This window comes from Carassius gibelio, chromosome A22 (genome assembly GCF_023724105.1).
Source record: "Carassius gibelio isolate Cgi1373 ecotype wild population from Czech Republic chromosome A22, carGib1.2-hapl.c, whole genome shotgun sequence".
In the NCBI taxonomy this organism is placed as follows: Eukaryota; Metazoa; Chordata; class Actinopteri; order Cypriniformes; family Cyprinidae; genus Carassius; species Carassius gibelio.
The window spans coordinates 10,937,646-10,965,644 of NC_068392.1; the positions used below are offsets into that span (position 1 = coordinate 10,937,646).

The 27,999-nt window shown below is 38.0% G+C and overlaps 2 protein-coding genes across 3 annotated transcripts; one reads left to right on the forward strand and one right to left on the reverse strand.

Annotated features, from left to right (window-relative positions):
• Nucleotides 1–18,163: 18,163 nt before the first annotated feature.
• On the reverse strand, nucleotides 18,164–20,326 carry LOC127942484 (uncharacterized). 2 transcript variants are annotated; one of them, XM_052538201.1, is made up of 6 exons: nucleotides 20,171–20,326; nucleotides 19,983–20,063; nucleotides 18,910–19,138; nucleotides 18,672–18,826; nucleotides 18,487–18,591; nucleotides 18,164–18,400 (listed from the first exon to the last, which is right to left on the reverse strand). In XM_052538201.1, exons 1-6 carry the CDS (start codon nucleotides 20,294–20,296, stop codon nucleotides 18,380–18,382), a joined length of 717 nt encoding a protein of 238 aa, XP_052394161.1. In that variant the 5' UTR covers nucleotides 20,297–20,326; the 3' UTR covers nucleotides 18,164–18,379. The 2 variants fall into 2 exon arrangements, with proteins under 2 accessions (XP_052394161.1, XP_052394162.1); XM_052538202.1 differs by having other exon boundaries at nucleotides 19,983–20,060; nucleotides 20,171–20,297.
• A 4,194-nt stretch (nucleotides 20,327–24,520) lies between these two features.
• Nucleotides 24,521–27,996, forward strand: LOC127943214 (inactive tyrosine-protein kinase PRAG1-like). Its single transcript, XM_052539454.1, has 4 exons — nucleotides 24,521–24,787; nucleotides 24,946–25,097; nucleotides 25,492–25,988; nucleotides 26,616–27,996. Exons 1-4 carry the CDS (start codon nucleotides 24,711–24,713, stop codon nucleotides 27,672–27,674), a joined length of 1,785 nt encoding a protein of 594 aa, XP_052395414.1. The 5' UTR covers nucleotides 24,521–24,710; the 3' UTR covers nucleotides 27,675–27,996.
• Nucleotides 27,997–27,999: the final 3 nt, after the last annotated feature.

The window sequence follows — 27,999 nt, forward strand, 5'->3', positions numbered from 1 at the left end:
CTCTCCACTACGGCTGTATGGCTTCAAAACTCACACTGCCAGCTAACTGATCGCTTAGGGAGCGTCTCGAAAGTGCAAACTGACTCAAAACAATCAAGAGTCCTCCACTAGGAACCGTTCAATTTGGTGTCCATATAGTGATACCTAAAGGACTCAGTGGTTCTTGCAAAAAGTTCCATGGGAATTGACTGTTCGATGTATCGGTTAGTTGTGTTTGTAATATTTTCACACTTACCGCTGACTTTACAATCCAGTCCCTTACTGAAAGCTCTCCATGTCCACGAGGGGTTGAACACTCAAGCAAAGACCAGCAGCTGGAATCATATAATTTTAGCAGGCACGTGACCCTCTTAATGCGCAATCCTTTGATGTTTTGTCCTGTTTTTTCCAACTGTTTTCCTCCAGAATCCCTCAGCAGGAAGTTAGTGGATGCTGACTGTAAGAGAGAGAGATAATATTTTATCAGTGTTGAGGGGTAGCTTATGGAGGCCCATTTAGCATCATAAAAAGGGGGAGGGTGGGGGATATGCTTTGGGTAAATTAAAAAGACAAAAGTAGTAAGATTTTACATTATAATTTAGGAAAAATTTATTTAAAAAAGACAACTGACAAAAAAAGATGAAATCATCAAGTCATAACCACAGCAACAACAAAAAAATGGTCACAATTATAACTTAGTATCTCAATCTCAGTCATTTTGACTTAGTAAGGGATCATTTAATTATTTTTATCTCATGAGTATGAGACAGTATCTCAGTTTTTTGTTTTCTTATGACTTAGTATGTCAGTTTTATTACTTTAGCAGGATTATAACTTAATATTGCATTTTCGACTTACCTCGTAATTACTACTATGTCATAATTTAGAATTTTTAATCTCATGATTATGATGCAGGATCTCAGATTGGATTTCTCATAATTATGGCAGTATGTCAATTTAGATGTTTTTATCTCATGATTATGTTGCAGTATGTCAGTTCTGACTTTTTCATCTCATAATTGACATTTCGTCAACTTCGATTTCCCAATGCATATGTTTTGTGAAGTGGAAACTGGCTTTCACAAAAGCTAGCTACTAATATCAGTAATGATATTTTATAGAACTGTTTTTGTCTGTACAATGAAAGTCTGTGGTGACCAAAAAACATTTAGACCCACTAACTTTTCTTGGATGGACAAAAACACTGAGACACTATTTCAAAATATATAGGAGTGACAGTAGAAGCATTTATTACAACAGGATGAAAAACAGATAGTAGCAGTAAGAGGAGAAGCAGGAAACTGCCTCCCTAAAATAACCAGCCGCCGCACAACATTGGCCATTTGGAGACGAGAATCATAAATCATAGTATGCTGAATATAGTACGCCAAATGTATGAGCATGGAAATTTTTAGACATAAATTATCAAAGAAACTATATAACAAAATCATAATCAGTTTCCGTCCAGAATACTGCATTGAGACACCTTGAAATGTTGAGTCCAAAGAAATGGGCACCTTATTTAAAAATAACCATATAACAATGCACACATTGCAAAGCTGTCTTTGCTCCTAATGGCCTCAGCCAGCCTTAGATGTGGGTGTTTTTTGAAACACACTTCAGCACCCTCGCACACCATTAAAAGCTCTAAGATGGCTTGGTTTGAGTGGCATCTGTGAAAAATGGTTAGAGAACAGAGAGGAGACAAGGGAATTATGGGGCAGCAGAAGAAAAACATGTTTTGTCTTCGTTTTCGAGGGGAAAAAAGACTGACTGACCTTTCTGAGAAGTGAAAGTGCCTGAGTGCGTCACGCTTTATTTGAAGCAACAAACCTTGGTGGAGGGCGGTAAAAGGGCACCTGGACGTGTTTGAGCTCCGTCCGGTGAGACCATCTGCATTACTGAGAACAATGAGAACACCTCGCAGCAAAATAAACTCATGATAGGAACACCCGATGAGGCGAAGACAAGGGTCATTCCATGGCACTTGGAGGAGGTCACCTTGACGCATGTGTGTTCCCTCAGGGTGCTAAACCCTGTTAAAATGCTTTCAAGGTGATAAAGTGGCCACAGAACATTGAGAAGCATCAAGAAGAGTAACATCTTTGCATCATGCTCAGTGCTAGATGGCTTGCTGCATATGGCAATCTGACATTGTGTTGGGTAATCTGAGTCACTAGGGGGCACTGTGTGTTAATTAACATTAATTATAAAGAGATAATTGTAGTTTTAGACTGAAGGATCTTCAAGCTACATGCTAATCATAACAAAGCAGTTAAACAACAAATGTTAAAAAAGTTAAGAGAAGAAAAAGAAAAAGAAGTTACTTACAATGAATGCAGTTTTTATATATAATAAGACATTTATCTCTGGAAAAAAATGTAATATGCTGCACAGGAGTTAGCTTGTTAGCATGTAGCTTGTTACTGTAAGTAGAGATGTTTGGTAAAGTCACTGCCTACTTTTGGGTAGTGACGTCCTAACACTGGTTCCACTATAGCTGGAGCCTAACTAGCGAGTTTGTTAGTGACACAGGGAGTTGTGCAGCATTAAAGAACAATTAAATATTTTTAGCAAGTAGCTTGTTACTACAAGAGCTATCTGAGCTACTGTCACACCACCGAAAAAGATACACAACACTGGTTTATTAAGATTGGAGGGCTAACTACCCTGTTTGCTAATGTCACCAGGAATTGTATTTATACTTAAAATAGATATTTTAAGTATTCATAATCAATATTTAGAACTGCAATTAGATATTTATATACATATATATAAAAAAATACGGTAACACTTTAGAATAAGGTTCCATTAGTTAATGTTAGTTAACTACTTTCGTTAACATGAACTAAGCAAGAACAATCCTTCTACAGCATTTATAAGTCTTAGTTCATGTTAATTTCAACATTTACTAATGCATTATTTAAATCAAAAGTTGTGCTTGTTAACATTAGTTAATGCACTGTGAATTACCATGAACTAACAATGAATAACTGTATTTTCATGAACTAACATTAACGAAGATAAATATAGTAATAAATGTATTATTCATTGTTTGTTCATGTTAATTAATACATTAACTAACATTAACTAATGGAACCTTATTCTAAAGTGTTACCAAAAATACTAAATATGCTACACGTTACTGTAAGCTTAGCTAGCTAGCAAGCTTGCTACTGGAAGCTACACTGCTTTGTAAACAGTCATGATGTGATTTCAAGATTTCCTTTCTCTTCAGAGTGTTACAAGCTTTTCGTGAATAGATAAGATCCCTAAAATTGCAAAGACTAAAGCCTCAAACCCAAAGAGATATTCTTCATAGATATTCTATTATTAAAGTTAAGACTCGTTCACGCCCTCCTAAAAGGGCTGGTTTAAACACCCCCCCCACATGTCTACATCACGATGTGGGAAGATTTGCATAACACTGCCAAAATGTCCTCGCAAAGAGAGGAGTAACTTTGATTCTTGCTGTAGTGTTTTTGCTGCCATTGTCATGTTGTGAAGACGATGTGCTTTTTTGTGAAAGCTTAATTACTTTGTTTAGCCATCCAAAAGAGGACACTACTAGAAATCGGTAGTTAAGTTGTATTTACAACACTGTTCCAGAACAGTTCAACCCAAATATTCAGATGTGTGTGGCGCATTTTATGGAGGACTGTTTCCTGATCCTGGGAGACTAGACTACAATGTCGGCTGTTCTGACTCACAGTCAGTAAGTACGTTTACATATTTAAAGGAATTGCCACTGAAGATTCAAATGTGAGTTTAGAGCAGTGTAGAGTAGAGCTTGTTGTTTGTCATTTCTCCCATTACAAATGCAGACATGGTTTTATATTTACGTATCGTGATGCAACGCAACCTGTAAAAAGACCAATCTGTATAAGTCATTATAATCAGTAATTATGTCCCCTATGGATACAAAAAATGGCTAGTTTGTAATGGGTTTTATTGTTTTTGCCTTTTCGCCCCAATGTTCTGACCAGGACACAGTACAGTGAGGGGTGTAACATTTCCATCACACACTCCATCACAATTGGCATTTGGCCAATCACAATGCACTGGATAGCTGGCCAATCAGCATACACCTCACTTTTCAGACCAATGAGCTGTGTAAAAAAATTACGTGTTAGCAGGTAACTTGTTACTGGAGGAGCTATATGGTGAGCTACTGTCACACCACTGAAAAGTTAGTAGCTTCCAGTAAGGTTGTAGGGCTGACTAGCCTGTTTGCTACTAGCTCCAGGAGTTGTGCAGCATTGAATAAATAGTAAATAATGTACTTGATTATAATTAATATTTAGTATTACTATTCAATTAGTAAATATTTAGCAAATGTTGCACACTCTTGCTAGCTTAGCTTAGCTTGCTAACAAGTAGCTTTTTAAAAGAAGATCTATACTGTTTTGTAAACAGCTGTAATGTAGTTAATTTGGTATGGTCACTGCCTACTTTCTCAGATTGTACAAATACGTTTGGAAAACATCAGTAAAGATTGCTGCATCTGGAAAAAAATTGCTGTGTACAAACATCTGATGGACGTTTTGGCAGTTGTACATACATTGTATCATAAACATCTTAAAGGCAAAATGTCCTACAGACATATTGCAGAGGAGAAAATGCTTAAAGAAGAAAAAATACGTCTTGCAGATGTTAATGCAAACGGCTAATAGACATCTCTGTGATGTACGTGTGCTATCAGGGTTTAGTCAGTTATTCCCCACCCCTGATTCCAGGAGTTGGAGGCTAACTAGCCAGTTCCATAGTACTGCCAAGGGAAATCGTGTAGCTTTTCAAGTTTTAACATGCCATAGTTTGGCAGAGATGCATTACACAATAATACAAAGTGACATGTTGCTGTGAAATCACCATGAGGCAGAAAGGCAGAAGTGACTCAAATTTTTGATGTCACTCTGACCTCAAGTTGACCATGCTGAACTTAGGGCGTTCTTCTCTTTTAGCGGTGAATTACATTGCTAGAGCAAGTCCTAATTTACACCCTTAGTATGCGTGTGTGTGTGTGTGTGTGTGTGTGTGTGTGTGTGTGTGAGAGAGAGAGAGAGAGAGAGAGAGGTTTGCATGAGACAGGGCAAACCAAAGTCAAAGAGGCAGTAGTGATTGAAGTCATGCAGAGCATAGCTGGAGTCCCACCGGGTCCAAATGGTTGCGTACTGGGAGGCAGTGAAAGAGGAGGAGAAGGAGCGAGAAAGACAGAAAGCCAGAGGGCATCCCAATGAGAGAGAACTACCAGTGCTATTTCCCGAATTATATTCAGAAGAGTGTTTATTTATACACACACAATTTTCTGAATTTAACAATATAATGGTTGTGTATTTGGACAAAATTTATGTTTTAATTATAGAGCTGTTCAGTTTGTAGTTATAAAACCACAATATCATACAAATTAAATTAATTATAAATTCATATTTTTTTAATAGGTTTTGTCAACTTAATGTATTTCATGTTTCAGTCATTCATACTGAGAAATTCAATGTTTTCTTACAAACTACACTCGAATTGAACTTCTGATCAATAAAATATATACTAAACGCAACTATCAATAAATTACATAAAAGCACTGTAGGAAATGAAACGTTTTCCCACCAAGCAAATCAACAGAAATAAATTATACAAATTTCTGTAAGTGTCATTTCAAACATTGGCTATTAATATAAACTGATGTGCATGCATTTTACCTAATTTAAGTTTCAGAGAGCTCTTGTTAGACAGTCCCTAGCCTTGTGTTAAGGGTCAATGATGTACATAAAGCCACGTGTAAATGTCTTTCATATCCAATATGCAAGACTTCAGCATTCCAGTTAACCATAAACAAAAAGAGCACACCAACCTCCCTTCTGAGAGCAAAAGGATTAGGGACCATCCAGTTATGCAACTACACACATTTATATTTAAACATTTCCTTGGATATTCTGATTGGAGGAACTATAGATGCCCATTTATCATTCCAAAGGAGATCAAGGACCATGAGTGGGAAAATGAAGCCATGGTCATGCTTTTTTTAGAATCCCATAAGCTACAAGTCATTGCAATTCTGGACTTTCACCACAGAAAAGGTTGAGATGGGCTAGTATGTCATGTTCACATAAGAGCGTGTCCTCATGTGCTAAGATAATTTGAGGAAAGACATCATACAGAAGCCCGACACACTTTAAACCAATGCTGTGATCTGGAAATAAGCTGACATTGCAGATTAAGGCAGTGTTGGGGACACAGGCATGCACACCTGCGCTAATACTGCTGATGTAGCCAAACACCACAAGACTAGAAAGCTCTCAGAAAGCAACGGTGGCAAAACATGTGATGATCTGCTTAGAATCTGCCAACATTTCCTCATAGGTTACTGCAGGCTTTGAGTCGCTACTTTCAAATAATAAATGCTATTTTCAGCTAGCACATACACTACAGCCACACAGAGTTAAAAAATGTAAATAGACAACCAGCTTCTCCTGAAGTATGACATCACCTTTTGTTCCTCTGTACGAATCTAAGACAACACAGCCATTTATATTCATTATCTAGGTATCTGGTAATGCTAACTGCATGCTATAAGCTAAAAATGCATGCTAGGGATTATGAATTACTGAATTAGAATCTACTTAATTACAAATTTGATAATGCTACATTGTCTTGGACCCGAAACTAGAACTACAGCTGCCTTCCTTCTGATGTATAGCAGTGAAAATGAAATGAAAACCTTAAGTGCTTAAGTTTTTTGTATCTCAGCTTAATACATGCAGGCAACTGTCATTCATCTGTATGCAAGTTCTTTCAGAAAGTTTAAAAACTTTGGAATAGTGACTTGCCCGATGCCATAGTATTGTCTCAACCAATGCTATCAGTTTGAGGGTAAGATGAGACCAGTGGCAGATGGAGGGAGTATTTGGGGAAATCTGCATAGAAGTAGTCATTCTTTTTAAAATTTTGTTAAAATCTACTTAACAACATAGGCTCATTCGAAATATGTACTCCATCAACATTTATTCCTTTTCATGCAATTTACAGGTCCACAGTTTAGATTAAAAACGGATACATTTCAATGTTAGCGTCACATATCCAGCTTCATATGTACGGGTTTTCATGTGCAGTAGGTTTGTTCGGTAGCTCACGCAGTATGGAGTTGCACTTAAATGGTAAAGAGCTTCGGTATGAATCCACGGTTGCATCAACAAATGCATTTTTATATCAGTTTTGCATTTGTTAACACTATCAGGTAGGTTTGGAGTTGGGTTTGGTATAGGGGGTATTTCCAACACGATAGATCATTAACTTTTAGCGACACCCCCCAGATATTTAGATTTTGAACTGCCGCAAAATGTACCTGAAGCAACTTAATAAAAACACAGCAATACGTGCCTATATCAATGTAAAAAAAAAACCTTGGCAGGTTCACATATTGAACCTGTGTTTTAGCGCCACTAATTAGACATTTCACTTTGAAACTGCCACATAACGTGCATTAAGGTACGTAATAATAATGGTGTTGTAGAAATTTATTTAGAGGCACGTATTTTTAATGAACCTAGGTTGCTACTTAATCAACATATGCCAGTGCTACACTGTTTGGAACCAAAACTGGAACTACAGCTGCTTTTAAGAAGCATAGCAAGGCTGAATGAAAACCTTGAAGGTAAAACATACATTTTTAACTTCAAAATACTTTCTTGTTTCCCAGCTTAATATGTGGAGATGACTATAAGTTAGTCATCTGTAAATTACCTCAACAAGTGTAATAATGGAAACATACTGACCTTCCTGATGCTCCATTATTAGCTCAACAAATTGTGTGAGTTTAGGGGCTGGACTATTTGTGCATTTAGCCAATTACAGATTGAGGGAGTGTTCAAGGAAACCTGCATACAAATAATAATTATTTTCATGTGGTGGCACTAGCAGCAGAGAAGTTAAGCAGAAATAAATGCACATTTATATAATAGGCAATCTACAAGAACCTGGCTCACATAGCCAGATTTGATTTGTAACCACGGCTGACATTCAGCATGACGCAGGGACTTCATTAAGCACTTCATTAAAAGCTTACACATCCTGGGGTTCTAGAGCACACAACATGCCATCTCTCTGCAGTCAAGATGAATTAACATCGACTTGTTCATGCTCAAAACAAAACCAAAGCTGCCACACTGCAAAGACACACTTGCCTTTCTGCAAACACATCATTTTATTCATACAGATGAATTTATTGACCCTAAAAAGGTTTCATTTATCCACCAAGTGTGCACCTGGACAAAGTTGTGGAGATGAGCACTAAGATTGGTTCAACAAGGAGCTAAATATATAGTATGCACTTCCAGGACTAGTTGTCAAATAAGTGACACATTGCTAAGTGAAGTTATAATATATAGATATTTTTCATATGTATTTTCCTTTAGTACTTTTAGTGGCTGTTCACTAATTAGCATCTTGTGCTTTAGCTGTTAGCACAGACAAAGCGTCTATGGAAAGTTGTTTATGAGTCATTCCCTTTTAAGCCCCGACGCTATTTTAAACAAGTAGGCGAGCAATACTTTTGCTATCCCATAAGGCTACATGAGCTAAGGAGATGACAGATTGGAAAAGTCAAGGGGAAAAAAAGTTGGTGCAGAACTGCTAGCCAGTGTACAATATTATTTTTTCATTGACTGCTCAAAAACACTGTGTTTAGCACTTTAGCAGTTAGCATGCTGATCTTTAGTCGTTAGCACAGTAAATAGTACAGTAAATGTTGGAAATCGTCTCTTTGAGTCAAATCTCTTTAAAATACTGTTGCTATGTTAAACAATTAGGCTAGCAAAACTTTCTACTCCATAAGGCCACAGAAACTAAGGAGACTAGATAGGCTTGATAGACTAGAAATGGCTTAGAACTGCTAACTGATGTTGCCATGTCCTTTGCTAAGTCTAGCTATTTTTGAATGTAAAATAAATCACCCCCAACAACATGTTCAATCAAGGACCATATGAACCCAAGACCAGGCAATAATACAAGCCTTCATTAAGACCAAGTAGTCATTTTTTAAAATAAGCAGCTCTGCACATCCATATTCTCGATTTGCCATCAGCAAGTGGGTCTACCTAGCTGCAAGAGAAATCTGAGCAGTCACCATGCATTGTTTGTGTGTGTGTGGGGTGGGGGGGGGGGGACCCCCTACTGTCGGCAGTGTCTGTCTTTGTTTGTATCTTTGGGTTGGCCTGTTTGCTTCTGGGAATGTAATGAGCATTTCATAACACAGCCAAGCATTCTGTCCCACGATACATGCCAGAGTAACGCTGGGAGAGTCGCCAGAGAAAATGAAGCCATCACTATTGCAGAATCCAGGCTACGGCAACAGGGTGCCATCGGCCAAAAGCACCATGTGTTTCCGCAAGGGGCCATCTGTCTGCTTTATGACTGGCTCATATTCTGTAATCAAGCTTTCGGGATGCTCTCGGTCCAGCGTGACAACACATAATCCAGCTGTCTCATAAAAGCGTCCTTTAGGTGTGAGGAAATTGCACAGCGAGTACATTGACTGTGCTTCTTTTGTGCTGTTGTCTTCAGAGAGCAGCTAACAAGGAAACTCATCGCTTAATCAAATTCCCAGTGGCACCGTGAGTGGTGTGCATTGTTCAAATGAAGACACACCGTGTAATATTTACAGAGGAGCTCAACACCATCAGGGCAGGGAGGAATTGCCTGGCAAAAGCAAACATTATAAAAGAGACCCCATTTCTGAGTTTTTTTCCCCTCACCATGATGACAGAATGAGTCAGTGCTTGGAGTCAATGGCTTTGTTGAACCTTTCAAAATCTGAGCTGCAAGCAAAAGCAATCTGGATGAGCCCCACAGACAGATCCCAAGGGAAGACCTTGTCTCCTAGACAGTCATCGGGACAAGCCCACAGAACTAGATGAGCCCTCCGCACAATTAACTTTGCTGCAGCATGGATCAACCTGCTGGTTCTCTCAAGGTTTTTTTTCTCCTTTCTGTCACCAATGGAGTTTTGGTTCACTGCCACGGTCAACTCTGGTTGATCACACAGATACCATTTCAACTGAATTGAGCTGGACGATCACATCAGTCGATTCAATGATGAACTGCCTTTAACTGAAAATTGAGTGTTTAATATTATCCTTTTGCATTGAAACACTATTTTGATACTGTAAAGCTGCTTTGAAACAATCTGTATTGTTAAAAGCGCTTTATAAATAAAAGTGACTTGATTTGACTCTTTGATGAGGCCTAGGGATTGTATACAAGGTCAAAACTATGTCGCTGCATTTACACAGAACTTGATTACGCAGTCTTAGTGAACAGCAAAAGCCCAGGGTAGACTGAAATCTATACTGGTTCTGGTCATGGACCCCAATTTCCAAGCTGTCACAAATAAATAAATGCCCCTCTGGTAAAAAGCAGATTAGGTAGATGTGGTGTAAGTCCTGAACAGGAAAACTGGGAAACAAGAAGAAAACCAGTTGCATGAAAGGAGACTTTAGAAACCTACTTCTATCAAGGGGACCATCCCGGCCACCTAATAAACTGCTACACATTATATGGAAAAGCTGCTAAGCAAACAATATACAGATGAGCTACTGCATCTGTTGAGAGTCTCAAGTGCCCAACCAGCAGACAACTCGCAATCCCATAATGCCTCAGGAGGTGACAGATTCTGTTGTGAATCTAAGGAGATAACAAAATCGCTATTGGGTGAGATCTCATCCCCCATCCCCAATGCAAGATCAAACACACAGTGCATTATTGTGGTATCTTGTTATAGTTCATCAAAAGAGTTTCTTTGCATATTATTGGAGTCTTCCATTTCAGAATCTTTCACTTTCATTTTCCAACTGATGAACAATAAAAAAAATTGACAGCCAATCAGAATGCATCTCAATGTAAAGAGCCTGAGCATTGAAACACTTTAATGTTAACTTAAAATGTTACTGCGTTGTTGTTAGCTTGAGCACATTTCTCCCTTCTGGCTACGTAGTACGCTACACCTTGCTACGTTTTTCAGTATGAACACACTACAAAACAGAGTAGAGTTGTTCAGAAACAAGCAAAATGGAATCAGTTAGAAGGCGGATTAACTGAAGGGTAACTAAAAGCAAAGACTAGGAAATCTGTAGCTTGACCATTTTAGCTTCAGTAATAATGTTATGTAGAAGACAAACACTTTCATGATTAAGCAGCTTTAAACATTTTTCTTACAGGTGTAAATATTAAAGCTACCAAGAAATTTCTTCCACAGCAACAAACAAGTAAACTGTCAACTTAAGTTAAACAAGGGAGACTGAATAGAGCGTTTTTGTAAGTTTGCTGCAAAAACATTGTCCATCGCCATTGTTTGCTAGCAGGACTAGCTAGCATAGATTAAATTAGTCAATATGGCACTACAAAATGTTACCATTATTTGAAGTTTGAGGCTCTGGGTTGTTTTTCACGGTGCAATGATTAAAAACAATGTCAATATGATGGATGTAGTGTGTCCAAGAATGCTGCAAAAAAACTATTATGGCTAGCTAGCTAGCAGAGCTAATGATGCATTCTCCACACCTGTATACTTACCAAATTCAGCAAATGCTATAAAAGGACTATGAAAGTCCATGTATAAAAATTTTAAGGCTATAGCTCAGAAACTTATTGGATCTTACAAACAAATCCATAAAAATATGGCAGTGAGAAATTTACCATTCTAGAGTCAATAAGCAACACATTTATTTGGCTGTTGGAGCCCAGCAGGAACATAATGAGATGGGAGGTTTTTGAAAAAGGGCCTAGGCAATTTCCTTCACCTCCGTCCCTCGTGATACAGCAACATCGCCAGGCCATCTCCCAATGTTTACTTACAGAATGATATGATGATACACAATTGCAGAGAGCGCTGAAAGCAATCAGAGGGAAAAACTGCCGCGGAGGAGTGTAATATCAGTTTATAAAGAATGACACGCCACAGCCTGTCCAAGAATAGCATGGATTTATTGTTCTCCTTATACAGGTTTTGGGCTCTAGCATCCTGAGCACTCAGAAACAAAAAAAAAATTTTCAATAAAATAAATATTGGAAAACAAATCCATTTAAATCCTCATTTGCATGTGTATATTCTTTGCATATGTGTTTATGTGATGATGCTTCCAATATTTAAGTTACACACTGGAGATTTAGTCTTGCCCATTGTCCAAAAAGGGCTATATAAAAGCTTCTAAAACTAGCATGTTTGAGTTTGTCATAATGTCCTGATTTCATTAATATAAACAAGACAGTGCAGTCGCAAACATTCACGTTGAAAGCTTTGCTGCATATGCCACTCAAATGTGCGTATTTATGTAGATGGAAGGGGCAGCAGTGAGATTAATATGGCTATTTACATGGACTGAACAGAGGCCACACAATAGCCTCCTACGCCGTATGTAGATTCAGACAGTGAAGAGCCTGTCGTGGGTGGATAATGGCACGCGCATGTTCAGAACGACTGAAATGCATGTTTAGGTTTCATACTACAACAAGTTTTCCCAACCAATATTGTTCAGACTGACAACATCTCCCTCTTTTTTATAAACACACTATATAAAAGAATAAAAGGTTACAGAAATAAGCTATTTCATGAAGCCTCCAGCCTACGCAATTGGTTTTATTTTATTCTATTACCTCAGGCTCATGTACTTCTCCCGCCGTCCTGCTGGGAGGGTCCAGCCCACGGCACTTACATAAGGCAGTCGCTGGAGTCTGGACACGGCATGATTCATGTGACTGGATGAACTATGAACCCACTGCAGACACAATGGGTTATTTTTGTTAAGTTCATTCAAAAATGAAAATTGTGTTATTTACTCACCCTCATGTTGCTCCAAATCTCACTGGCTTCCTTCAAATGTACAAAGAACATTTTAACAAAATGTCCAGGCTGCTCTTGTCCAGACTTTTAAGCTTCAAAAAGGACGTTTCCACATTCTATGACTTTCTTGCAAAGGGGTATTTAAGTTTTTGTCCATTTAGCGCAAGTCAAAGGGTTTCATGCTAATTAAGGCTACAAAGCATTACATGTAAATTAGGTTTTAATTTAAACAAAAAAGCTAGAATTCCTCATCTGAATGCTAATCAGATTGTTTCAGTCTTGTTAAAAACTTTCACCCTGTTATATGCGTGTACCCGTGGGTTAAGAGTCCAGAGTGGTTTCAGATAGAACTGTGATTAGCCTTTAAAACTAATTTCAACTTTGCATCCACAAGGGATAGAGACACTCCAAATTAAGAAGTGCACAAAAACTCACAATAATTCTGTCAAAAAATGTTGCCCTCCTGCAAGTCACTTAGGGAGCCAACGGTGCCTTTATTAATTTGTCAAAACACTGTCAGCATGAAAGGAATTGGGTAGAGAAGGCTATGGTCCCTTGATAGGTTTGAGTAGTAAAACAAAAATAGGGCTTATTTGAGAAGTGCTACTCCACATTGAAATGGTTGATTGTAATTTTTCTTTGACAAGTGCATCATGACCGAGCCGAATTATTACTTCAACTTGAACTCTTCAACTTGGTTATGAAGCTAACACTGCATTTTAAGCAATTTTATGATCTAATAAAGCGAGATAAATAATATAGTCTGTTAGACTGCTGCACGGCTTGAGAAACCAGAAAATGTGGCCTAAAATGAACCAATCTGACATAAAACTACAGTACATTTACTATATTTCAATGCATTGTGAGATATAAAAGCATGGTTAACTTAAGTTAGTATTTAACCAAAGTTTATAATTCTTTGCCATCTAAATGCTTACCAAGAAAATGCACTACAGAGATATATTATTATGCAAATATTTCACAATAAAATTAAATCCAACAGATAAATGGTTCAGAATATTTCCTTGACAATTCTTCGAGACAAATGAAGGGTCTTGGATGCTTTTAGAAGAGAAAAGTTTTGTGATCAAAGAGTTATTAAAGAGTTTTATTTCATTAGAAATGACTTGTGGTGAATGGACACTGATCTGAAGTGACAGATTTGTGCTGTTTTGATCAATAAATCTGGAAGATTGACAGGTCTGATTATGACAAGCACACGCAACAAGGGACAAGACAGAAATTAATTATTGATTACTATGAAGAATTGAAATGGGGAAAAAGCACAAAAAAATGCTCTTGGACAAAAATAAATGCCAAAAAAGTACACATTTTTGAGTGTAGGCATGGTATATCATCTAATATAATACAGTTAAAAAAACATGACAGAGAATTCAGAACAGTGATTTTAAAACATTCTAAGGCAAAAAATAAAACGTCCTTTAACACGTTTGTTAAGGAATATAATTTGCTGAAAATGTACTCACCCTTAGGTCATACAAGATGTAGAAGTTTTTCCATCAAAAAATGATTTGGAGAAATTTAGCCTAACATCAGTTGCTCACCAAAGGATCATCTGCAGTGAATGGGTGCCGTCAGAATGAGAGTCCAAACAGCTGATAAAAACATCTCAATAATTCACAAGTAATCCACACAACTCCAGGTCATAATGTCTAATGACGTGAAACCAAATCCACACTGTAAAAGGAAAAAAAAATCTGTAGTTTTTACAAAATAGTTTTGGCTGCAGTGGTTACAAAGGCAAACAAAACTGTAAACACATTTACAGAACAAATGGTAAATTCTACAGTATAAACCTAATTTAATTTACTAACAAGAAAATTTGAAGATAAACCAGTAAATTCAACAACGTACACTGTTACTAAAATCTGTTTTGTAGCATATACTGACAACCATGATAATGCAGAAGGTAAAAGAGAAACTTTAAGAATCAAACTTCATATCAAGTAGATTTTTCACAAGCTGAAGTATATACTAATATAGAGTATGAAGCATAATATACTGTTTTAACGTATGCTTGATCTGTGCATATTTCTATACTAATTCAGATGCAGAAATCAGTATATTATGGATAAAAGACTGATCTTTAAAACACTTTAATGATGGATTTGTTTCTTATAAGCATGCAACTTTTCGCTTCTTTAAGACATTAATTAATGGACTGGATATGTGTGGATTATTCTGATGTTTTTATCAGCTGTTTGGACTCTTATTCTGACGGCACCCATTCAATGCCGAGGATCCATTGGTGAGCAAATGATGCAATGCTAAATTACTCCAGATCTGCTCCAGTGAAGAAACAAACTCATCTACCTCTTGGATGGCCTGAGGGTGAGCAAATGTTCAGCAAATTTTCATTTCTCAGTGAACTGTTGTGAGAGGCTTACATTTAAACAACAACAACTGAAAGACACAGACGCTCAATTAGACACATCAATTACTGAAGTAAACAATTCTTTCACTAAGTAATATAGCGTATTCGCCTAACTATAGGATGTTGACAAGAAACACATAAGCAGCAGATTCGAATGTGTTCAACTGTGTAGTCACAAAACGTAGGCCAAAAACTCACAAAGCAGCTATTTAGTCCATCACTAAATATCTTTGTGTTGTAGCATCTTTGTTCAACAGCAAGATCCTTTCATGTAGTGTGGTCGCAGTCAGAGGCCCTTTAATTAATGCTTCAGTCTGAATACTGAATACTCTCCCTGAGCTCAAACCTATCGATTGAACAGTTTGCAGTAGAATTGCAGAGTACTCTCTGTGGTGCTCATATAATATAATTACCTCTGGGATACAAAGGGAAAAACGGCTGCTGAGGGCGACGCTGGAAAAGCGAAGCATCACGGTATCGTCAGACAGCAGGGGATAGATGTCTCTGCGTAGATTAAAGAAGAGGGATGTGACAGCTGTGTGGTCTGAAGCAAAATCTTTCTGCGGCTATACATTAAACAGTGAAGCCTGTTGTGAATGTGTCAAGTTTAGCTGGAGAAAGCCTTGACTGGATGTGAAGTAACAGCTATAATTTTTGAGGGAGCGTTAAAATACGTGTATAAAATGTATAATGTATTTATACATAATCATAACTTTCATATGAAATTCAAAAAACAAGATATGCTGTGAACGAATGAATGAATGCATGGCTCCTGTAAGAACTTTCTCTTAACCTGCCAGATATACTAACAAACAAATGCAAAATTGATTATTCTGGTCATTTCTCTGGAACCATATGAAAATAAGATTAACATATTGACTCCTAATGCTGTTTTTGTAATGTCTATTCAATGTTTCCATGTCTTCATTTTGGGGCTTTTCTCAACAAATTCTACAATATGCCATTAACTGATCTAATTAAACAGCATACCGTGTGATTAATCCAATTAAAAACGCACTGACAGCCCTACATTAAAAACAAATGGAATCATATTACAAGCACAGTCAGGGAGTAGGAGATAATCTATCTTAATAGCATTCAGGTCAGACAATGTGCTCTTCTTGCTAACACCCGTGTCATTCAAAGAAGGTGACAATGAGCCGGTGTCAGATTGTGCTGAGGGAAGGGGTTTGGTGTGCCAAAACACAGCAGGACATCTACGGACCTCGATGTTACGATCTTACATTAATCTAAGCATAGCTTCAAGAAGTAGAGCTTGTGAACCTACAATAACGCATGAAAAAACAAAACAAAAAACAACATATTGTATCGGCTCCGAATACACACACAGCCGACCTTTCAAAGCAATACATTAAAGGAAAAATCGAGTGATAGCTGATAGGGGATAAGGAGCTCCTAGTGCATAAGCGCTATTTCAGGCACACTAAAAACACGGCTCTCCCAAGCCTCAACCGTCCTCTCTTCAAAAAACGCCCGATAGCTAAGAAATCCCAGCAGGCCGTAGATCTGATATTTACTTTGAAGGCTTTTTTTCCCGTTCTTACCCCCCTCAGAATCTCTATTCTTCTCTCAAAGCCTTACATTTCACTAGGATTTTCCCTCACCGCGTGTTTCTGGCTGTGGGGTCAGCTCAGCTAACGTTAGGTCAGCTAGCAAGAACCGTTTTGATGGTTGGCCTGATTCGCGCCGTTCCTTCACACATACATACACTCTTCCCCAACGCCTCACAACCGAATTTAATCTGCTTGTTTCATTTGCGAACTTGAGACTGTTCTTTAAGGCATTTTTTTTTCTCATACACGCAACCGGAAAATTATTTCTTGTGGCGCAAGCAGCCGTTACGAGAGTCCTTGGCAACAATCCACCTCCTCTTCTTCTCATCAGGAGCATGAACGACATTCACCTTCAGCTCAAGACGGAGCCAGTGTAGGTGGTAGTTAGTGCCTTGAGGAGCGAGCGCTCACATACTCATCACAATCAAGTGTTTACAAGTTGTTTCTACCTCACCAGTGACGAAATGTTCATAAGTGGTAGGTTAATAATTGGAGTAAACAAATAAGTTTAAAATATATTAAAAACCTCTCAAGACTACATGTAACAGCTAGAGTTTCAATTTATATTTGAAAGACAGGAAATTTTCAACACTGCAAAATAGATACTCTGCATTTAATACAAGTGTCCCTTTAAAACCCAATTACATTCTGTAATTACGTGTGTACATAATGAAATTAATGGATTATAAAAAGATATACATGCATTTGTGTGCACACATATAATTGTTAATATTTTAAATATTTGAAAATTGTTAATATTTTTATTTTCGTGTGAAATAAAAATTTGTGCACAAACATTTGAATTCTATGCATGGATTATAAACATTTTGCATTAGATGAATTACAAATATGAAAAAACGGATGTATAATATTTATATATGTAGACGTTAGGCATGCATTTACATGTCAATATTTTAAGTTTTTATAAACTATAAATATAAAAAAAACTGCTTAAAATGTATGTACACATTATGCATGAGTGCATATGTAAATGTTTAAGATAATGAAAAGTATTGTATGGAATAAAATGCAAAAAAAAAAAAACGAAAAAAAAAAAAGATACTTACGGTGCAAATGTATGGGTGCAAAATAATGTTCATTTTCATCGTATTTTTTGTATGAAAAATATTCAAATATCTTCATATACATAGCATTTATAAGTGCATATATTTCACTAATTAAGTAGACATTTTATATGTTTTGCATGTGTATGTATACAAACATTAAAGAGCACAAAAGCATAACTTTATAAGAACTCAATAATTCACTTACCCATTTAAAAATTCTCATAATATTTGATGCATCAAAACAATCCAAACCAAACCTATGTGAGCACCTGCCACCTATTGGCCAAACTGCATAGGACACTATGTAGAGGTCACTAACTAGATGTACTACAAATCCTTTTATTTGGCAGTTTAACACTGAAAACACACACACACAACAGATACAAAATTAAATGAAGGCAAGCAGCAATTTGGGAAGCCATCAACTGAGCCTGCCAGAAAAAGAAAAAAAAAAAAAGCCCAAGAACAAACAAACATTCTACAACTGTCGCAATATTCTTGATTTGCATACTAGCATTGGTACACACTGCCATCTTTAGTTCTCAGGAGGAACTACCTGAAAAAAGAAACAAGACTTGGAATATAGAGCTCAGATGAATGAAACGCAGTAAATAGGTGTTGAGCGAGTGAGGAGAACCGTACCATCTCCAAATCTTTGATCACCACGACACCTTTCTCTATTTCCAAGTCACTCTCAGTGTTATTGTGTGACCGGTATTCCTCGCTGTCCGACTCAACCGCGCTGGGCTGCAGGAGAAAAGGAGCATCCCGATATTCGGCACAAACAAGTGACGCTTACCAACAGGACTTCAGAAGGTAATGCAAACCTCATAGTCCGGATCAGCTGCGTGGTCTTCCTCGGCCAGCTCCTGATTGAGCGCCTCCACCCAGGAGTGCTGTTCTACCTCCTCTTCCTCATCCAGGTCATCCTGTTTTCTCTTGCTGCCTTTGCCACAAGGCTTTGTAGGGGAACAACGCACCTCTAAAGCAGAAATAAAACCACACCTGGCTGCTTCTTTCCATATCTGAAAAGATATTTTATCTGAAGTAAAGGGACGAGCATACCAGGGGACACCGAACAGCCAATGCTGGTGCAGACTGGATAACCCAGAGCACTCTGGATGCGCCAGGGCAGGACGGCCAACAACAGCCGCGTGACCCTGTGAAGACGCTTCCGGACTGTTCTGCACTGCCTTTCTTTTGGGGAACCACTTGTTTCCTCCCGAGCGGGAGAGACGGACTTCACCGGGGTGGAGAACCCAAACAGCCACCACAAGCCACGGAGAGCTCGCATCTGAAGAGAAGGCATACTAGATTCAGAAAATGTCTATTCAAGTTACAGTATCCACCTTAAAAAATAAAAAAACAGAACAGATAAATAGTCCCTTATGCTGCTTGATATTGCAAACAAGGATATTTACATAGGGTTAAATTAAGTTATGTCAAGTAAATGTTAACTGGGAAAATAGGACTCAACATCTCACTTTAATTTGGTTTACCTTGACCAAATAAAAAGTGAACAAATTAAAATGAAAACAGAAAATAGACAAATTAAAACCCATTTAAAAATGTTAATTAGAAACTTTAATAGGATCTCGGTGATACTAAAATAACACTGATTACAAACTGGTATGTGTTACAATATAATTGTACATTTTTTAACACTGGTTTGCGACACTGGGTTTCTTCTGTGTGGCAAAATAAGGCAGACTATTTAAATTAAACTGAAAAGGGAAAAGATACCATTAATATTAAGATTATTAAACAACCTCAAAACACTTTCGCTATATATATTTTACATGAGAAGAGACTACTAACAAACCTGTACCAGAATGCAGCTTTTTCACAAAAGTGAATAAATTATAAATTGGTTGAACTAGCGGTTTAATTTTAGTATGCTACATCTACAGAACACACTCTCTCTCCAGTCTGGTGTTTAATGGTTTATCTGGTTTCCCAGTATGCAACAATGAAATGTGTCCATTGAGACCAGCAGACCACTTTAAGCTAGTTTTATTTACAGTTTAATAAGAGTAACATAAATGGCTTGAATATTTAAAAGATAATGCCACACGGTTGTACTCCGAGCCAGGGTGCGGTTTGTAATCACTTTTCTAGTTCGCTAGAGAGTTACTCACAGTAAATCTGACTGGCCAAAACTGTGAAATCCGACAGAAGATGGCTGAAACAACTCCACCTCTCTTCGCCACAGCTTTCTTCTGTCGAGAACAAAAGTTTTGTCTGAACAAACGATATTTTTGTACGTATGAAGACAAATAAATAAACAATTTGTCTCGGTGTGATAAATTTAATCAAGTAAACTTGCCTCTTGGCCCTCAAATTCCTCTGACTCGACGGGATAGCTGCACTGGCTAGTCATCTCGATGCTATCTGAACTAATCCACCGACTGCGGAAACGAGATTCACTGCCAATTAACAAGCAGCCATGCATGTGTTAATTAAAACAGGTGAGTTTTTCCAGCCCACTGCAGTTTGTGCGCGTGTCCGCGTGCGTGTGTACTGCATACTAAACACTACATGCTTTTTAAAATACATTATGGGGGGAAAATACACAAATACTCTTATGTGCGCGTTTGACAAACTATATACAAAGCAACAGTAACTAACACTTGTTACCTACAAATTAATGTTTAAATCTTGGTAAAAAAAAAAAAAAACAACAACAACAACAAGGAAAACTTAAATAATAAAAATCAAATATATAAAATAAAAATTAACAATGAAAAAGTTTAAAGAATGATTTAATAAGGTAATTTCCCCGTTTTAATTAATTAACTAAACTGTAACTTAAATAAAATACCTATATGATTGGACATCAAAAAGTAATAAACAAAAGAAAATCCTAAAATTCATTCATACCTATTTTAATTTAAATTAAATCCCGTTATTTTGTGCACACTATACCATTATCTTACAGAGAGTACAAATACGTACATAAATAATTATTTGTTACTATAATGTTTTTAATGAAAGTACTGCTATAAGTTTTATAGGTCGGTCAAGGAAAGCCTTTTGGCGGGAGAGAGCCATATTTAGGCATGTTTCCGCTCACGGCTCCCTGGACGACTATAAATCTCTGAGACTGCTCTTTTAGTCACAACTTTCCACAAACAGGTAATAAATAACACGTGTTCTTATTTTATATAGTAAGACAGCACAGCATGGCAGCACTGCACATGAACATGACGGTAACGCGCACCATCAGTCCTGGAAACTACAAGGGGACTAGTGCACACAGTCAGTCAGAAAGCGCGGGATTCCCGTTCGCGAGCAGACACAGTTCCGCGGGAATACTCGCGCTCAAATGGGCCACCGCGAGAAGTTGTTCTTTTGGAAGGTCGCAGGGGTCAGAAAACCGCGAGAGTAAAGCCAGTATACGCAGTATAGTCTTGATACCAGACAGCATCCCATCACCATTCCAAACCTCGCCCTTGAGGATGGCTGTAGATCCAGAGTGAATGAGGAAGAACGACATGGTGAAGAAGATGAAGACTGGGGGAGCATAGAGGCAGGGGCGCCCCCAAGGGGTGGCCCTGTATAAACTCTGGCCACCCCTGTGGCCACCCCTAGGATTATCTGCAGTGGGTAAATTAATTTAAATGCAGAATGTAAATTCACAATAGTTTAAGAAGTGAAAAAAAAGTGCAGTACCTGCTGCAGCCAACAGTTTTGCTTCTCTGAGCAACATTAAAGTGTTTCGTTCCTGAATGAATCAACCGTTTAAATGATTCGGTTCAATCGCAATGACTCACTTATTAACAGTGACTCGCTGCCACCTATTGGCGATTTTAATTTCACATTTTAGGTACCTTTTCATTTTTTAAATAATTTCAAACATCAGTTTTCAATGTTTTATCTTTAAAATATCAAAGCATTATTTATTCATTTGTAACTGCAGGTTAAAGTATTCCATGTTCCACGGAGCTGCATTAAACAGTGTAAAAACATCTAAATGGCACTTCAGACGCAGCTTCTGTTTTATCTGCATTGCAAAGATCAGTTTTGTTGATACTGATTGCATTTGCTTGGTAACAGCCCAAATGCAAGTATTTGACCTAAAAGATGGTGCACGCTTTTAGAAACAATGGTGTAAAGGTAAAAAAAAAAAAAAAATCAGGTGTCAGCACAATTAAAAATAAGACAATAACACTCAGCAAAATAGTCTAATTATCGTTATCGATACAATCCTAGAACTCACAGAGATATAACTTTTTGTCTATATTTCAAACCCTTAATTTTATTTCTTTATTTTAATGTGCCACCCCAAAATTTAATGTGGCCTCATTTGGCCACCCCTGTTAACATTTTCTGGGGGCGCCACTGGGAGCATTAACAACATTAGCGATTCCTATCAGCAGGCTTTCTCTTTCATCATCAATGTCATCATCATCATCATCCTCGGGGTTCGGTAAATCTCCTGTACCTGGAAGAAAAGCCACCTCGGACATCAACCAGCCTCAAACTCAGAGCGACTGTTCTTTCTCTAGTCCTCTGGTGGAGGCTGAACATTACTCTGACTCTGCCAGCCGGGGCGGCTCTTTCTTTTCCTCACCTTCCTAAGGTCACCACCTCATACGGCTTCGTAACTTTGAGCAAAAGCCCACAAATGGCCACCGAAGAGGCTCTGTTCTTCCAGGGTCATAGACATTAGGGTCATGATGAAGAGATAAACCCATCCAGACACCCTCAGCTGGAAATGAAAAGAAGCGTCACTGTTAGGAAATCACTTATCCAGACACATGGCAGCAGCACCCCTCCACATCAGACTCCAATCGCTAATCATTTTTTTAGAAGCCACAGCTGGAATCGAGATCCGGCTCAGAGCAAGGAGTCAGTGAAACAGGTCAGCAAAAGCAAGCAAAGCCTTTGGGGAATTCTTCGCAAAGCAGACAAAGTCTTTTGATTTCTAATCAAACCTCAAATGAACAAACCCAGAGCAGTGTTGCTCAATAACATGACAATCAAGCACCTTCCATTGTAAATGCAAGTTTTTGATGCCGTCCGTTTTGTTGTATGAGAATTTATTTTATTCATTAATTTCTCATGTCTAAATGTTCAGATTTATAAATATATGTTATCCATGACTTTATGAAGAAAATAAACACGCAAATTGTTTCAAAAGCCTCAGTCTTCTGATATACAGTGACCCTAAAAGGCCTATAAACACAAACACATTTTAAACAAAATATTTTATGGACATATGTTTCTTCGGTTTCAAACCATACTGTAGAAAATGTGTTTATTTATTTATTTATTTTCATAAATACACTCAAAATATTTTTGAATCCAGCTGGTAAAAGTAAAAAAAAAGAAACTCAGAAATGTGAAATTAGTTCGGAGAAAAATACGATACGATACGATACACTCTTTGCAAATTCCATTTTGTTTTATTTTTTTAAATAATATATATATATATATATATATATATATATATATATATATATATATATATATATATATATATATATATATATATATATATATATGTTTATATTTTTACCTTCTATCCTCTTGCCAACCTTACTATGAATATGATGTAATGAGATTCCATTTTGAATCAAGTGGGTTCCTAAGAAAGTCTGAAGTTTGTCAGCATTGACTGACTGCATTACAAGGCTACCCCTTGGGGACGCCCCTGCTCCTCACCCTCACCCTCACTTTCATTTTGATTAGAGCTTTTTCCCTGCACTCACTTAAATTAGAACTGTGTAATTCATCTTTTGATCACTTCATGAACACAATGGACTTGTAAGAAATGCGCTCGATTTGCGCATCAGAACATGCAAATCCTAAATCTGGATTCTTTTACTCTTTATGACAGCTTTAGTAGAGTACACTTATCTGCAAACGTTGTCTTGTCCAAAATATAATGCATAATCGGACACAACAGTTCTGAATGGATATTTGTGAGGTTTCATTGCATAAATTACATTGAACCCCAGTTTACATTATGCTATTGAATGATAAAGTTAAGTGTATTATAATTTATATTTTCTATGCATTCATAGTTTATAATGATTACCATTATGGAGAACAATGGCCTTTTTTGGGAGCAAAAAAATACCGGACTCTGGAATAAACATTAGCAAATTATAAACCTTTTTACTTTACAAATTGCTGTTTGCACCTTAGATTATTATCTTTTTTTCAGCTGTGCTTGTCTTATTGCAGCTAGTGTTTCATAACTGTTTTCACCTTTTCAGGAAATGCATATAATCTGTTTAGTCATAGGTCTATACTCTTCTATGGTTGTTTTCAATTACTCTGAAGCAGACTGAGCGGGAAAAAAACAGCATCCTCTAGTGTATGAAAAATGACAAAGCTAAGGGAAAAAAAAAAATCACAAATCTACTCCAATCACCGGTATCTTCCAACTCAATTTGGCAAAGGAGTTTGTGACTGGTGTACTTCAAGATGCTCAGTTTTCATATTTTGTAGAAAACACAGATGTGTAATATATAAATTATAAAACGTTTCCCCAATTTATAACAATGTTGTGCAGAAATAAAAACCCTTTTTTCATGTTTAACACAAATCTAGCCCAGTATATGAGCACAATGCATTTTAGCATGTCATCCAGTGACAGTAAAAACTGGTTCCTTATTTCAAAGTTTCCTTATTTGAAAGTACAGAGAACAGATGTGCACCAAATGCACTCAGCTTTTCCGCTACACAACCTCAGATACTAGATATGCTGTGGCAATGTCTCAGACAGCCACAGAGAGACAGAGTAAGTGAGGTAACTGCATGTGTGCTAATGAACTAGAAGATAACTACAGGAACTGACAGTTGGAGGAGTGTGAACCGTATTTACGAACGCTCACACTTTCACACGCTATACTACAATGCACCAAGCAACAGACTACACTCTCCTGGGAGCACCAGGGACATCACCACCTGCACTGCCCATCAAACAGCGCAGGTAAGAGATGCTAGTACTATGACTTGGCACACATTTGAGCTGTGTTACAGGAAACCTCATACCACGAAAGTTACTTGTCGCTGAAGCAGGTGAGGTTAGGAAAGTTAAGCAATTCAGGCCCAGTAACTTCACGTTGTAATGTTTCTGGATTTTTTTAGGAGCAAGTCTTCTTCAAACTCCATCAAGGATCTAGAGCTGAAGGTGGGAGACCTACACTTGCCTGGACCCCAGACCCCAGCGTCTCCATTTAGTGAAGTGTTCACTCCTACTGACTGTAATGCACTCCACTGTCCAATACATCATCGCTATGGTGAGCACTGACAACATGTTTCTATACTTTAACACAAAAAAGGTTAATTTTGATGAAAGTGATAAGGACCGGACTAAAATGAGAACTGGTTTCTGTAACTTTTCACATGTTTAGCCTTCCTCATTTCTGGTTATGTTCTTTTACACTTTATTTATTGAATACAAAAGTATTATTGAGGGAAGTAACACCTGAAACCAATACAGTAAGCCGCTTACAGACAGCTAAACCACATGTAGTCTGTGTTTCAACGGTAATGTGGGAACTGAGACCGTTTCCACTGACTTTCATTTCATGGTTCCATAACACATGACATTAAACAACATTTGGGCATGTGTATTCTTTATGTCTTCCCTTGCTAGAAGTATTTTTTTTTTACCTTTATCTTGTCGCTCAGAAAATCACCAGGTGAGATTCTTCTCAGATGAAATTCCTCCTCCAGTACCCAAAAAGAGTTTGACGAGAACCCTATCCCTCCCAACGGAAACTCTGGACCCTCCTTACCATGATAATACAAGAACCAGCAACTATGAAAATCCATTGTACATGGTAACACCATTCCATGACACACTTACAATACAAGAAGAAGAAGCAGAGGAGTATCAGGGTTTGTCCATGCACAAGGTGAACTTTGATACACCAGATGAGCAACTTCAAAGTGTCTTCAGAAGTTTCCAGAGCCATGAGCAAGTTCCCATGAGCATCCAAGAGTGTTATCTTCAGTTTCTCAAGAACACGTTGCAGAACATTGAATCGAGCATCTTCCTAAATGAACATGAAATGGAGATAGCAAAGACTTCTCAGCCCAGTGACTTTATTTTGTGTGAGCAGCAGTGGACTGCTTTCTACTTAGTGTGTTGTCCGAAGGTTCCTGGGAGACTGTTTTCCGCAAAGGTAAGAACATCAACAGTATAATAACATAAGAGACACATGGAATCTAGTTGGTAACTTTAGGAATCTGTATTTTGTTCTTTCTTTCTTGGTTTTACCAAGATTCTCAAAGGTGTGTTCACGGTGTGTGTGTGTTCACTGCTGTGTGCACTTTGGATGGGTTAAATGCAGAGCACGAATTCTAAGTATGGGTCACCATACTTGGTGTTATTGTTGTTTTTAGTTATTCTATTGTAAAGCACATTGGTCAACTCTGGTGGTAATAAATAGTGTTATATAAATATAATTGCCATTTGTCTGTGTATATGTGGGCTATAATGCACAAGGGTTTTCAATCCAAAGCAGCAAGGAGGCCATCAATGCTTGACCCTGAACCACAAGCAAAATGCACACCCTTATAAGGCAGCCCTAGCTTGCTGTACAAAACCCTCAATAAAAAAAACCCACACTTCCTTTATCATGCCAGGTGTTAAGCAACAGCATCGACAGTGTGACATGCTACCAAGACTTTAGAGCGGACTTTTTAGTCACAATGCATTAATTTGTGTAAGGGACTTAAAGAATCCTATATGTTGCGTGTTACTTGAATGTGTGAGAACTCAAAATGACTCCTACATTTTTTTTTACCAGGTTCACGGAGGTGATTCAGTATCAGACTGCACCATGTCCACGCCACATCCTAACATTGAGCAAGGCTTGGTCCATTTTCCACAATGTACAGCTACAGATCAAACTTCCATCTCACAGCATGCTCAGATGACCCCAGACCCTTCACATGGGGACACCACTGAAGTATCCCAGCAGCAAACAGTTGCTGATCTTCTGGAGAATGGTGTTAGTGTGACTGTGCTAAGAGACTTTCCATTGGGAACACTGGAGGACTTCGTTGAGGAAGGACACTCTTTGCACTCTACCCTACCAGAGGTTTATGAGAGGAGGCTTTGTCTTCTTGCCCTCCAGTTGGTACTAGGACTACAGCAACCGGGAGGTTTTAAAGGCATTCATGTGGAACTGAAACCACAGAGTGTGACATTAGTGTGGCCTAGTATCATGCGGAAAGTGACTGTCCCTAGGGGTTACCCAAGTGAGATGAAAAAGGGAAGCATGAATACAGACACTTCTACAGGTACACCTGTGATCACAGTATCCAAAGAGCAAACGGACAACGAGAGGACGAAAACCTTGTGGGAGAAGTGGGGCACCCCTCGTTTGGTCCTGAAGAGCCATTTTGAGGACGAAGTTTCGCAAGATGCAACATCCCAAGAGTTCCAGTTGGGGACTTTGCTGAGGTACTGCCTACATCTCACCGACAGTTGCTCATCTGTCTGGAAGGTGCCACAAGACACTCCATACACTCCAGGTTTGCTGTGGCTGGTAACCCAGCTAACATCTGAGAAACCCGAGCTACTATTAGCCGAAGTGGCAGGTGTCCTCCAGGCCCTGCTTTGGGGTCCTCGACATGGCCTCTTTCAGCAGAACCAAATGGAGAACTCTGTGCTTTCTAATTGGCTGTTATTTAAACGATCTCTTTTGGTTCTCAAGCTTGCCGAAAAGGGACTGTTTCAGGATAAGCCTGGCTTGGACTGGGAAGACTATCTCTGTCTGCAATATCTATCGCTTACTGACCCAGAGACTATGCACAGCATAATTAAACGCCTGGGCCTTCATGACTTCATTACACCTTTTTAACAGATAAAAATGAAAACTGTAAATGACAGCAATTGATGAGCCTCAGATATAACTAATCTATAGTTTATAATATAGCTATTTGATCTAAATGAACAGTTCTACAATCTAAAAAACGGATCACCTTGTGCCATATTTGTAATTCATATTCATGAACTGCTGGGTACTTCAGGAGCCCTGCACAAACCTCACATTTGCAGTAAGTCTATGCAATATAAACTATTATTGCAAAATCAGCTTATTGTTGGGGTATGACCTTGTGGCATTTACTTATTAAAATTACCTGGAAAAATAAAAAGACTAATAAAGAGTTTTAAAACGCAGTAAG